Source organism: Diaporthe amygdali, assembly GCF_026229845.1.
Source record: "Diaporthe amygdali strain CAA958 chromosome Unknown NODE_7_length_1459731_cov_64_868725, whole genome shotgun sequence".
Lineage (NCBI taxonomy): Eukaryota > Fungi > Ascomycota > Sordariomycetes > Diaporthales > Diaporthaceae > Diaporthe > Diaporthe amygdali.
This window is the reverse complement of record NW_026517027.1, coordinates 303,805-317,236: the sequence shown is the minus strand read 5'-3', so window position 1 is coordinate 317,236 and position 13,432 is coordinate 303,805. Positions and strand designations below refer to the sequence as shown.

Below are 13,432 nucleotides of genomic sequence, written 5' to 3'. Positions count from 1 at the left end.
TGGCTTGGCCACGTGACATGGTCATCAATTGACTCTTGCTTGGCAAGCTATCACATACCATGGCGCAGTTCTGGATTGTCGGGCACCAGCGGACAGCATTGAGAAGCCAGCCATCCTCGGAACATGATATCTAAAAAAAGAAGTATGCTACATACATATACATATACGTAGTATCATTCAGGTTGACCACCTTGTATGTCGCAGCTTGCAGTATTATTTACATTTTGATCTTGGACAATCGAAATACTTTCCCTTGGCAATGTTTACCGAAGAGGTGGCTTTTCCCGATTGAGAGAATCCTTCGATCCATATCAAGGAATATGGCCGATAATATCACTGTCTCCGAACGTCATGTGACTATGGAAGGACCGGATCCCTTTCAACGTCAGCTGAAGCCTTTTCCACCCACCACCAATCACGCCTAAGGCCAAAATCAATAAAGACGAGACTTTGTTATACTCAACAAACATTTGAGCCCGATATAGGATAAGACCAGTCATTAAATCGCAATCATCAGTTTTGTGGGGCACTGCAATCACAGCACAACACCAGGACACTAAAAGACATCAACCTGTGCTCAAATGCGCCATGGCTTCGGCGGTCGAAACGATCATTGAAGTTGCGACCGCAGCCAACGCCTCGGATACGCATCAAAACAGCCGCGCGGATCGTCGGATGGACATCACCAATGGCAGCGGCGACAGTCAACGCGAAACCGATAGCTGGCTAGCCACGGCAGCAGGAACTCATCAGGGAAGACTCACTAACAAACCATCCGGAGCGGTCATCGCCCTTATCATGGTGCCACTCTGTTTGTCTGTTTTTCTCTCCTCATTGGACTTGACTATGGTCACTCCAGCGATACCTTCCATCGCTGCCGACTTCCAATCATCATCGGGCTACATCTGGGTTGGCGGAGCGTTCATCTTGGGGAGCACAGCCGTGACCCCAGTCTGGGGCTCCGTGGCCGACATTTGGGGACGCAAGCCTATTATGCTTATTGCCCAGGCCTTTTTCTTCGTCGGCAGTCTGTTGTGCGCGCTTGCCCCCAACATGGATGCGTTCATTGCTGGCCGCGGTGTTCAGGGAATCGGGGCAAGCGGCATGGGCATATTGGTCAACACAATAATCTGCGATACCTTTTCGATGCGAGACCGTGGCCTCTACCTCGCTATCACGTCGATTATGTGGGCTGTAGGGACAGCGGTGGGGCCAATTCTCGGTGGCGTTTTCACCACCAGGGTACACTGGAGGTGGTGTTTCTGGATGAATTGTACGTCTCACCTTCTTTATCATGGCAGAACGTTCATGATTCCTGGAACTCACATTTGACTGATATTCACCGGTGTTGTAGTACCCATCGGGGCCGTAGTATTTGTTGTTCAGCTACTCTTCCTCAGAATCCCCATGCCTAGAACCCCTGTTCTGGCTGGCTTAAAGGCCATCGACTGGACTGGCAGCCTGCTCATAATTGGGTCTGCTTTAATGGTCCTTCTCGGTCTAGAGTTCGGAGGTGTCACATTCCCATGGTCATCAGCGGCTGTTATCTGTCTTATCACCTTTGGCACCGTTGTGTTGGGCATGTTCCTGGTCAACGAATGGAAGCTAGCAACAAATCCTGTGGTTCCATTACGCTTGTTTTCAAATGGCTCGACAGTGGCGGCTTATCTGGTCTACGTTTGCAACTTCTCCGTTCTAATCGGTCTATCTTATTATCTTCCCCTCTACTCGCAGTCGGTGCTGGGGTCCAACGCCTTGATATCCGGGCTTCATCTCCTTCCTCTCATCGTATCTAGCTCACTTGCAGCCGCTTGCACCGGGGTGTTCATCCAGAAGACGGGCATATATCTTCCGATCATGTACGTAGCCCAGGTCTTGCTCACCCTCGGAGCTGGACTGTTCCTCAACCTCGCCTTCGAGAAGAAGATCACCAGACTTGTCGTTTATCAGATTATCACAGGAGTTGGCATCGGTTTAAACATGGAGCCGCCGCTTCTTGTAGCGCAGGCGACTGCGACAGCGCTGGACACGGCTGCTGTTATCTCGACCATGAGTTTCCTTCGATCGATCTGCACGGCCATCATTGTCGTCGTCGGCGGCGTCGTTTTCCAAGGCCAGATGGTGGCGAACAACGGCGGGCTAGCTGCGCAGATCGGCCAAGATCTCGCCGCTCATTTCAATGGGGAACACGCCACTGCTAGTGTTGAAATGATTGGATCTTTGCCGGCTGATGTGCAGGAAATTATCAGACGCACATATTTCCAGGCACTACGTGCAATATGGATAATGGTGAGTATTTGTCGGACCATATCGTGTCATGGAAAGGTCGGCCGGCCTGGATCAGGCAAATATCATGCTAATCGACTATTTATACAGTGCGTGGCTGTTGCCGGCATGTCGCTGATCTCAAACATTTTTGTTCGTGCTCATCATCTAAGCTCCGAGACTAAAGGGGCTGTTCTTGGGCTTGAGAGGGCACGAGAGGAAGGAAATACCCGGCGGCAACGACAGCTTAGCACCTCGTCACAGACTCATTCCATCGAGCTCACGCAAGTGCGAGAAGAGAGCCTCCGGTTGCGCCAATAGGCCTCAGTCATCTCAAACTGATGCTTGCAATGATTCATATTGAGGCCTGAAATGATAATGTGTGTATTTTCCTTCTACATGTAGTAGGAAAGATGAACCCGCATGGCACGTCTTCGAGGAAAGAAACGGCAAGGCAGGAAGGACTCGTCGAAGATGTCACTGCTCCACACATAGTCAGCGACCAGCAGATGCTCGCCCCATTTGATGGAAATCGTACATTGATCACAGGGAAATCGGCTTCTTTCGCTCTCTCGCCCGAAAGTCCATTTCATGTAGTTCGAACCCATCGTCAGGCGCTTCCCAAGAGTATGTCCTTTTGACTTTCTTTACATGTCTGAATGCAGTTGCATGGAAGTCAGGCTGGGACACAGGTCGATGGTCATCATCATCAGTATTCACTAGAACAAGAGGATCACACAAAGTTAGTATCAGCTTTGGCCTCTCTTTCCTTTCTTATGTCAAATTTCAAGCGGGTGTCAAATAATAGCATTCAATGTCCATGTCAAATGTGCGCGAGGCACGTAAATGGACCTTTGCTACCATTCACTCGGAAGAATACAAACTTGCGCTCTCAGATTGAAATTGAAGGCGCAAGAAATCTGATATGGGTGCTCGTTGAGGGATCGCTGGAAGTCCGTCCACGCTGCCGGGGACGTCACTCACCAATCTGATAACCACCAGGAAAGCGCCGGAGATCGTGATGCGTGAGTGCATCGTGTTCAGTATCATGCTCCTCGATGGCAGCTGAGTCGTTACGATGGACGAACACATAAACGAAGTTTCTGATGCTCTTGAACGACTCACTCGGTTTTACTGGACCGGCTTTGTTTTCATGGGCCGGGGGAGCATCGCGGTGGACTAGGGTGTGGATAGCATGTTTCAACCCCATTGTGCAAGGGTAGGTAAGGGGAGTTCCGTAATGACTGACAATGTCCGGCGCCCGAGGGAGGATGTAGTAAGCAATAAAGAACCTTGATCGCAGGCTGCAGTTACCGATAGATAAGGATTGTGAGAGGGGCCCGATGGTGTAGACCTTGAGTTCCTCGACACTGCAGGATTCAGATTTGGACAGCAACTCTTTGATTAAATATTGTTGCCATGTCTATAAGCGCCTCACACTTCGTAATCACGATGCAGCGTTCCTTTGATATCCATCGTAGACGTACAGAGCAGAGAAACTCCAAATGCTCCAGCTTGAACATTTGGCAATGATGGAATAGCATATAACAGGCGCTTGCCGTCGGCAGGCGGCCCATCGGGGGCCGTGTCATCAATGCAGAGAACACGATATGAAGCATGAAGCTGGCCACCTTACCACAGGCGAGCCAAGAGGTGCGCCCTCGGCCGAGAACTTCATGCGTCTTCTGGGCGGAGTCGAGGGAGTTGAAGGAGTCATGTCAGTATTAGCAGCGTTCTCGACCGCAGGAGAGGAACCCAGGCGGCTGAAGTTGACTAGAGAGACCATACCATGACTCAATCGAGTCGACCTGTTCGGGAGAGGATGGCAGGGTAGGGATGGGACTGTAGGGCTTGGAAACGACGGCATACTCAGGGCTCGGAGGCTTGGCGACGGGCAATCCTGTTGTGTTCGGTCAACTAGTAGCAATACGCGTCTCGCGGATGCAAGAAGAATCAAGCCGCTCTACCGCACGCGCGAGTATCTTGCTGGGGACAAAGTAAGCTGTTGCTTGGGGGCGTTTCATAACAAGGCCTGGCAGGTTGCAACGACATGGGTCATGGGGCTTGCGGCCCGTGGGGAAGGTTTGGCGATATTAATCTCCGGCAATGGCTCAGGGATCATAAGGCATATGCAACCTTAGTATACTGCTATCACTTCTCGAAACTTTCGTACGTGTGAGTCCTTAGCGTCATTCTACAGATCGTAGTATGATCATCCCTGAATATGGCATCGCGCACAGAGTATTTAGGTAGTATAGGATGCAAAGTAGGACTCGCCCAGTACACAAAGTGACGCCCTCTCCACGGAAGGCTCCAGAGTCCCGTCACGCAAGCGCTTCGGGAGATCGTCTACTACGATCAACCTTATTGTTGTGGTGTCCATATTTTTAGTCTCAAAGCTTGGAGCTTATTCCGACTCACGACACCAGTATACGGAATGGAGCTGGATGATGATAGTGTTGACATGTCGCCAGGGACTCCACTCGACAACATCTGACAGCTTCAGTGGGAACATATGTGGAAGTCATGACAGTCCGGGATCCAAAGCCACGACAGTACAGGGTGACCCTTCAAAACTCCAACTTCTTCAGTGTTGCACTGGAGACGCGTGTCGGATGAATCCAAACTCAGAGCTGTTAGTAGACGAGACTTAACACTGCTCGAGTACTCAGGCCATGTAGGGTTGCTGTTCAGCTTCACCTCCCCAACTGCGGCCGCCAAGACAATATTTGAAATAAATTTGAATGGCTGCAATTGCCTGAGTGCCCGTCAACTGGTATCTGCATTTCATTCTGTTCTGAGGGCAAAAAGGGCGCCAAGAGTTTCAGTAGTTGGCCATCTTATTATAAAGAGTCCGGTCGCACGTCATGTTAAGACGCTTAGTCCTGCCTGGATTTGCCTTCGACTGCAAACCAAATCATAACCACGCCCGCCGGGCGTGTTTCGCGGTTACGAGCAAGCTTGTTTTGCCGCCGCGGCTGGCTGCATCCAAAAATACATACGCCTCTTCCGTTTTTTTATCATCCCATCTCGGTCTCAAACACTTCCTCCGATCTCTTGAGTGACGGGAAAATCGGGCTGGAAGCAGGTAAACATGAGTTGATAGACTACCAAGAGATCCGAACGGCTTGGATTTCTCATCAGACTTTGATGTAACATACCTAAGCATTTCACTTTGCCATACCGGGTAGAGACCTGGGTGGTCGATGTCAAGTTTATTCATACCTGAGCGGCTGATAGGAGCGCTGGTCTTCGCGCAAGATTAACAAGCACCAAAGCTACTTCCCGGCCACTACCTTCCCGGCCAAAAACGGATCTTGAGAATGCCTTCGGGGAGGCTCATCGTTACAATCATCATATACACCACGCCGGCTAGAATCTGAGCCGATGAAGAGCTCTCTCGAAGTTCCATTTACGCTTGAAGGACAAGGCTCTGAGTAACGGAATTTAAATCAACATGACATGCTTGATGCGGACATTGGAAGCCGAACGTAAATGGCAGCAGGGTTACCTGGGCAAAATGCGGCGGCACCACGGAGATTTCATGTTACGTGGCTGATTTATTGATGACTCCCAAATGGCAGTACACTACCTCTTGCAATCGCTCACCAAATCTTGAAGCACTGGACTAAGACTTTGGTGATTTGCTTCACATGGTCTTAGCCGAGGACGAGTGAGCACATGTGATGATGTTGAGTGGTGACTCGTATGCACGAGCATCCCTGGCCTCATTACACCGTACACACAAGCCGAGTTCTTCATTTCCATGTGGCTTCCACTCCATGGTCATTGATCTGGATACGAGGATGAAACCATAACGTATGTGATGGCGAGAAGTTTGCCTTCCTTGCTCCTGTAGTCTAAGGTGGTCTGGAACAAAGGACCTCCAACGCTTCAATTTTGAAGTTTGAAACTTGATGTGCCAAATGACAGAGATGGCGAAATTGAGAAAATTGAATTTCATGAGATTGAAGCCATCGAGGAACACAAGCGTATTTTTGTAAATGTCTGTGAAGCAAAGCGCTGTGAATCACCTGTTTTTCTCCAAGATCGTCACAAGATGCCTGGTGTTCGGAGTGGCGGCCGTCCTACATTCCGCGGCATTATCATACGCAACACTCGTCGAGTCTTGGTATCTGAGAGGCAAGCTGCCAAGTGCTTTGAGCTCGGTTACATAGTCTCGCCACGCCGCCGGCAACTTCGAATAGTATTAGAAGATCGAGATGAACTCTACTGAGGCAGTCTGTCAATATAAACCCCTGCCAAGACAAGTGAGACCTGCAATTCCTCTACATCTAGGCCTTGGCTTCAACATTGCAATTACCGATCCAACTCCGTCTGCTCTATCTTGGATGCTGATAGCACTCGTCTAGTTTCAGACAAACTTGTGGCCACCTGCGTTCTGTGCTCAAGCCCATAACAGATGCCCAAGACCTCGACCAGTCTCCTTCCTCAGTCTTGTCACACACCTTGACGGTGCCTCATCATATGCCCTCCACAACCAGCAGACTCAAGGCCTTTGTGCGCAGAGTAAGAGAATTTCTGGTCATAGATATGACGAGAGACGGAGACAAGAGAGCCGGAATGGTTGTCGACCCCGAGGCTGAGCTGGCCCGTCTGCCTCCGGTGGTGACACGGCAGGCGTCTTTCAATGACAGCCCGACCATCCGGGCCCCGCCAATGGAAAGTGGCTGGTATGAGAGTCCCAGAGGTTCAGTATTTGGCGACGACCAGTACGATCGCCGCGGACCCAGTGGTCGAACAAACTACCCGACATACCGGTTCTCTACACACTCGGCGGAAGCCCAACCCATGCCGCCAACAAGGAGTCCTCCTCCGCCAGTTGGAACCGGAGGAAAGGACGAGGTGTTCATCACACTCTCGGAGGAACAATGCGATATACCGACCAGACGCCGTTACATCACCAAGTTGTGCAAGGCTGCACTAGTCTATGGTTCGCCGACACACAGGATCGTGCCATACATCCAAATGGCAGCTCGGGCCCTGGAAATGGAGATATACATGCTCTACGTCCCAGACAACATCCTCCTCGCCTTCGACAGCCCAGACGATTTGGATGGCAAGCAGATCTACCAGCCCACGGAGGTCAAGCTGATCCAAGGCGCGGGGACCCACGTCGGCAAAATGCTAGACGCCCACGAGGTGTACAAGCACGTCCTTCACGGACGCATCTCCGTCATCGAAGGCATCCACAGGCTGGATGCGATCGAGCGGCGGAACGACGGCCACAACCTGTGGTTCATGTTCATGATATTCGGCTTTGCGGCCGTGGGCATTGCACCCTTCGCTTATCGCGCTCGCTTCATCGACCTGCCAGTCGCCTTCATCACCGGGAGCCTCCTCGGGGTCATGCAGCTCAAGTTTGCCCCCTCGCACCCCCTGTACGCCCTCATCTTTGAGGTCACCGCCGCCATCCTTATGTCATTTCTCGGCCGCATGCTGGGCTCCATCAGGGGTGCCGACGGGTCCCGTATCTTCTGCTACTCGGCGCTGACGCAATGCTCTATCAATCTGCTCATGCCTGGTTACTGGATGACCAATGCCGCGCTGGAGATTATGACGAAGAATATTGTCACTGGCGGCTCGAGAATGATGTACGCCCTGATTTACTCTCTTCTCCTTGCATATGGAATTGCTATTGGATCGACCCTGTACGGTTATATGGACTACGACGCAGTCAGCAACCCTCGCTGCGAGAACCTGATAGACCGGCGCTGGAATCTCTTCTTTGTCCCATTCTTCTCGGTCCAGGTCGCTATAATCAGCGGAGCTAAGTGGAGGCAAATCCCAGCGTAAGACATTCCGAGCATTACTGCCTCTGCAATTCTCATTTGGTAATAATCAATCGCTAACCCACAATGCATAGCATGGTTTTCATCTCGTTCATGGGCTACCTAGTCAACTTCCTCTCGGTCGACGTCTTTCACGGGTCCTTCACCATCTCCCACACTATCGGTGGCTTCGTGATCGGCCTCCTGGGGAATCTCTACTCCAAGTTTGGCTGGCACGTGGAACACGTCCTTTACGACAGAGGCCTCGGCAAGGCCACCAACCGCAGGAGCCGCCTCGGCATGGGCTCGGCACAGGGGTTCGCCCTCGCGGCCGCTGGCATGGTGCCAGCCATGATCGTGCAGGTCCCGTCGGGCCTGGCCAACACGGGCATCGTCGCGGCGGGGCTGCAGACGGCCGATGCTATCGTGCGGAACACCACCGCCAACAACGTGGCCTTCCCCTTGGGCGAACTCCAGCTCGATGCGATGCCCATCCTCCTGCAGGTTATTCAGATTGGTATCAGTATTGCCATGGGTCTTTCGCTGGCTGCGTTGTTGCTGTACCCGCTCGCAAAGAAGAGGAGTGGGTTGATGGCATGGTGAAAGCGTTGGCGTTTACAGCTCTCACAGAGAACACTGGCATCAGCATAGCAGTGAGCGCTGCAGGGATCGTGTTTTCTTCTTCGATTTTCCGACAAGACAGACGCCGCGTCGGGAGCGGCTTTTAATCTTCAGCAAGGCGGCCGAGCGGCCAGGCATGGATAGCGTACATTCTCATTTCAGACATTAGAAGGACTTCAGGAGAGGTTTCTTTCCTTGTCAGTCGTGAGTCTACCCGCGCAGGTCAAGCGGCGTTTAGCTCCTGAGGTGGGCTACCAAAAGCGACGAGGTCGCAAAATATTTATATAGGGGATCTTCTTTGTATGTTCAACACCATATGTAGAGTATGACTCTGAGGCCATAACTATCCTTGGGCGGGTCCCACTAGTCTAATACACGCATTTTCCTGGGGACAGTTCACATTACCATTCGTATCTCAAATTCCTGGCCGAGGTCCGCAGAGCTGGTACCCATGAGACTATCCAGCAGAAAATTCTCACTGGGAGTGGCAATTTGACGTTGTCGGGATTATCTGCGGGTAAGATCTCATCCACCAAGCGTAGCCCATGATGCCATTCTTCAAGTTCCTTCGGATCGTTAATGGCCCAGGACAGCCTCGATCCTGTCCTGGCGACAATGGGCTCAATTCTCTGTACCATCAGTGGAAACCAGTTGAAGCAGTCAAATACCAGCTGATTGCCCGACTTGACGAAATAGCCCGTCAACTTCTCGATAAGTAAACGTCCCTGGGCTGGCTGCAGGTACATCGACAGGCCCTCGAATACGACGAGCGTCTTCCGGTCGCGTGGGAGCTGTAGCTTCGCCAGCCAGAGCTCGTCCGTCACGTCAGCGCCGACCAGTTCGTAGTGCATGCTCTCGCTATTCGGCTCTGGTAGACGTAGTCTGCGTCTCACATCTACCACATCCGGCAAATCAACGTCGACCCAATGAATGTGTGGTCCATCCTTGTTGCAGTGCTCTTGAAGCCTCAGCGCGCGCGTGTCGAGTCCCGCGGCCAGATGGAGGACTGTGACAGGTTGGCCATCATCCTGTGCTCGTTGGAGGAATTTGACAGCCCATTGGTCGAGAAACCTCGCACGCAAAACAATGACCGCTGCCTTGAGCCAGATCACGCGCAATTTCGAGAAGTTGTAGTCGAGCTGGTCGACGAGTCGCACAGCATATTGATCGCCCAGGATCGGTGAGGCCGCTTTGGCGTCCAGGGCACGCGAGTAAAGGATGGCCAGGAGTGTTTCTTGTGCACCAGTCAGGTTTGGCTTCAGCCTGTCAGCACTCTGTGCCGCAGTCTGCGAGTTGGGGAGAGAGTCACGAGAGTCCATCGCCACCTAGGTAATGTAAGCATGCGGGTCGGTGATTGAGCTCGGGATTGTGCATGAGTTGGTGGCAAATGGGGCCGAGATCGGCACAGGGACGAGCACGCGAGCGCTGGAGCCCACATGCAAGTTTTCCACAACCCCAGAGTCTTGGGCCCTGCCGCCGGGGGTTTGTTGGGTGTGCCCAGGCGCTACTCTGTGCAGCGTGGAGCCGTCACAGGGGAGCACACCCAAGAACGGCCACGATGTCGAATGCGGCTCTGGAAGCCAAGGCATTTAGATCTCTTGGTCTCGGTGCGGACCGAGAAGTGTGGCTGTCTGACTGCGGCGCCATGATCGGGGTGTCACACTCGGCTACATAGACTATCTGGATGTGTAGTGTACACTGGACCACGATCTTCAGCTTCGACTCGCAGTCCCGCGCATTTGCCATGTGGAGAAGAGGCAAAATAAACTTGGCGAGAGCCCTCAAGATCTGATCTTTTTGAGAGCTCAGACAAACACCAAGCTTCGGTCAATTCCGCTAGGCCCCACGACCCACTTACGAACTCTCCAGTACAATACGCGTGAAACAAGGAACGTTGTTTCGGTGTCTCCCGCCGGCCACTGGTGTAGTAACGTAACAACATAACCCATCCTTACGAACGAGCAAAACTACGCACCTTTGTGCTCGACCGCGTGATGAAATTTACGCTCACTTGACTCCTCCTCGGCTAGGTTCCGGCCCCGAACTGACTCTCAACTGCCTCGGTCCATCTCCCGTCGAGTGGTTGACAGCAATTTGCGCGCAATATAGGGGCGCGGAGAAATACGGTGCGCCAGCCGCCGTTCATGCGTCGCAGGGCGAGCGATCTTGTTCAATCGAGAAACGATCACCTCCACGCCTGCTATGCACCTGCCGTATTGGTAAATGCTCAGCTGTGCGCGAGTCTCGCTGTGTTGCAGTCGGCTCCGGATGCCCGTATCTTATGACCCGGCCTGTTACGTGGGGCCCAGGGACTCGCCCTGCTACTCGCCACAACCACCCAGCAATTCCCTAGCCGTGCTTGACACTAATGGCATGACCATCGGGTGGCCTGGGCGAGGTATCCCCGTGGTACCGCCGTGTGAGGTAAGAATTATGCGCGAGTATTACATCGAATACCGATAAAGGGGGCCCACCCGGATTTTTTTTTGCCTCGTACGTGTTTCCTCGATATGTAGGGTCTTTGAATTCATATACGCGCTCTGAGTCACTTCGTCCGACCGTTTGATATTTTATGTCCGCTGCTGTCACCGTAAACTTGCACCTCGTCCAGGTGCTGAAGTTCGTCCAGCAACTTTGAGCCAGGTTGTGCCTCTCTGGTCTCTGGGAATCTGTCAATTTGGGTACTCGTGCACAGTCGTGTACAGCGCACCCACCATGGATCACGAATCGAGTGTCGCGGAGTACGTAGCAAGCGCTTCTGGGTTTGAATGCCACCAGGTTGCTAATGGAGATACTACAGGTATCATGCTACCGCAGTTGAACCTCGTCTTCATGACAAAAAAGACCACAAGGACATGGCAGGTGGCATTGAGCCAGTCGACCAGGACCATGCGGGCTCCACCGGAGACGCTGCAAGCTTGGTGACAGCGGATGGAGACGAGCCCACCGACGAGGAGAAGCAGACCCTCCGCAAGGTTTCCGACAAACTGCCCTGGTCCGCCTTCCTCGTTTGCGTTGTTGAGCTTTGCGAACGATTTACCTATTACGGTCTCTCGGGCCCGTTTCAAAACTATATCGAGAACAGCTACGGCGGCGGCCTCCCCGGAGCCATTGGCTTGGGGCAAACCGGCGCTACAGGTGAGCAATTTTCACAGCATCTTCATGGTTTCTTGGCCGTTTGTTTACTGACAACTTCGCCTCAGGCTTGACGGATTTCTTCCAGTTCTGGTGTTATGTGACCCCAGTTCTGGGCGCGGTTATCAGTGACCAGTATCTTGGGAAGTACTGGACTATCTTCTACTCCGCCATTATTTACATCGTCGGAAACCTCATCCTTTTCCTGACCTCTCTTCCCGCTGCTATCGAGAATGGTGCCGCTCTAGGAGGCCTCATCGCCGCGATGATTGTCATTGGTCTCGGCACTGGAGGTATCAAGTCCAACGTTTCACCCTTGATTGCAGAGCAGTACGACAACACAGTGCCCTACGTGAAGACACTGAAGTCCGGGGAGAGGGTCATCGTGGATCCCGCAACCACGATCAAGAGAATTTGTAGGTTTTTTTTCCCACGCGGACTCATGCTTCGTTTCCAAGTCTTTAGCTGACAGCCATTCCAGACATGATCTTCTATATGATGATCAACATTGGCAGTCTCTCTAGCATTGCCACCACCGAGCTGGAGGCCAATGTTGGATTCTGGGCCGCTTATCTTCTCCCATTCCTGATGTTCATTGTCGGAGTGAGCGTGCTCGTTGCTGGAAAGTCCAAGTACAAGCTGCGCCCTCCCCAGGGCAGTATCATCCCCAAGGCCTTCAAGATTATGTGGATAGCCATTACCCACAAGGGCAACTACGACGCTGCCAAGCCTGAATATCACGAGGAGCTCTGCACCGGTCGCAAATACAACATTACCTGGGATAGCCTGTTTGTCGAGGAGGTGAAGAGAGCCCTGGTCGCCTGCAAGGTCTTCCTTTTCTTCCCGATTTACTGGGTGGTTTACAGCCAGATGCTCAACAACTTCATCTCGCAAGCCGGTCAGATGAATCTCCACGGAATTCCGAATGACCTCATGCAGAACTGGGATCCGATAACAATTATCATATTTATCCCTATCTGCGACTACATCTTCTACCCTGCACTGAACAAGATGGGCTTCAAGATGCTGCCAATCACGCGTATCTTCTGGGGCTTCATGCTCGCCGCGGGCGCGATGGCCTACGCCGCCGGTGTTCAGAAGATGATCTACAACTCCGGGCCTTGCTACGAGGCGCCCGCCGCTTGCCCGGCCGCCCTGCAAGAGGACGGAACCTACGCACCAAACGATATTCACGTTGCTATCCAAGCTCCTGCCTATCTGCTCATCGGTCTCTCCGAGATCTTTGCCAGCATCACTGGCCTGGAATACGCATTCACGAAGGCTCCAGCAAACATGAAGTCGTTCATCATGTCGCTGTTCCTACTGACGAGCGCATTCGGTTCCGCCCTCTCGATCGCCCTCTCCCCGACCGCCGTCGACCCCAAGCTGCTCTGGATGTACACCGGACTGGCAGTCTCGTGCTTCCTGGCTGGTATTATCTTCTGGCTGCTGTACAGTAGGTACAACCGCACAGAGGAATCGATGAACGAGCTCGAGAAGTTCTCGGAGAAGCCGAAGCCTGTTGGTGAGCATGGAACAGATCGCGATCTTGAGAAGGTTGCGACGACGTCTACAACCGCCAGGGAAAAAGCTCCTTAAATTTTCAATGTAAATTCTGT

General features: G+C 52.5%; 5 protein-coding genes across 5 annotated transcripts; 3 read left to right on the top strand and 2 right to left on the bottom strand.

The window, feature by feature from the left end:
• Positions 1 to 588: 588 nt before the first annotated feature.
• Positions 589 to 2,586, top strand: J7T55_013716 (uncharacterized protein; the record flags this gene model as incomplete). The annotated part of the gene is made up of 3 exons (XM_053140616.1): positions 589 to 1,273; positions 1,355 to 2,289; positions 2,377 to 2,586. The coding sequence occupies 3 exons, from the start codon at positions 589 to 591 to the stop codon at positions 2,584 to 2,586; spliced, it is 1,830 nt and encodes a 609-aa protein (XP_052996054.1).
• A 655-nt stretch (positions 2,587 to 3,241) lies between these two features.
• Positions 3,242 to 4,780, bottom strand: J7T55_013715 (uncharacterized protein; the record flags this gene model as incomplete). Its single annotated transcript, XM_053140615.1, has 4 exons — positions 3,242 to 3,444; positions 3,511 to 3,635; positions 4,054 to 4,165; positions 4,687 to 4,780. The coding sequence occupies 4 exons, from the start codon at positions 4,778 to 4,780 to the stop codon at positions 3,242 to 3,244; spliced, it is 534 nt and encodes a 177-aa protein (XP_052996053.1).
• Positions 4,781 to 6,753: 1,973 nt separating this feature from the next.
• On the top strand, positions 6,754 to 8,660 carry J7T55_013714 (DUF1212 domain membrane protein; the record flags this gene model as incomplete). The annotated part of the gene is made up of 2 exons (XM_053140614.1): positions 6,754 to 8,078; positions 8,153 to 8,660. 2 exons carry the CDS (start codon positions 6,754 to 6,756, stop codon positions 8,658 to 8,660), a joined length of 1,833 nt encoding a protein of 610 aa, XP_052996052.1.
• Positions 8,661 to 9,079: 419 nt separating this feature from the next.
• On the bottom strand, positions 9,080 to 9,997 carry J7T55_013713 (polyketide synthase protein; the record flags this gene model as incomplete). Its single annotated transcript, XM_053140613.1, has 1 exon — positions 9,080 to 9,997. One exon carries the CDS (start codon positions 9,995 to 9,997, stop codon positions 9,080 to 9,082), a length of 918 nt encoding a protein of 305 aa, XP_052996051.1.
• A 1,396-nt stretch (positions 9,998 to 11,393) lies between these two features.
• Positions 11,394 to 13,412, top strand: J7T55_013712 (POT family protein; the record flags this gene model as incomplete). The annotated part of the gene is made up of 4 exons (XM_053140610.1): positions 11,394 to 11,419; positions 11,479 to 11,816; positions 11,882 to 12,229; positions 12,295 to 13,412. 4 exons carry the CDS (start codon positions 11,394 to 11,396, stop codon positions 13,410 to 13,412), a joined length of 1,830 nt encoding a protein of 609 aa, XP_052996050.1.
• Positions 13,413 to 13,432: the final 20 nt, after the last annotated feature.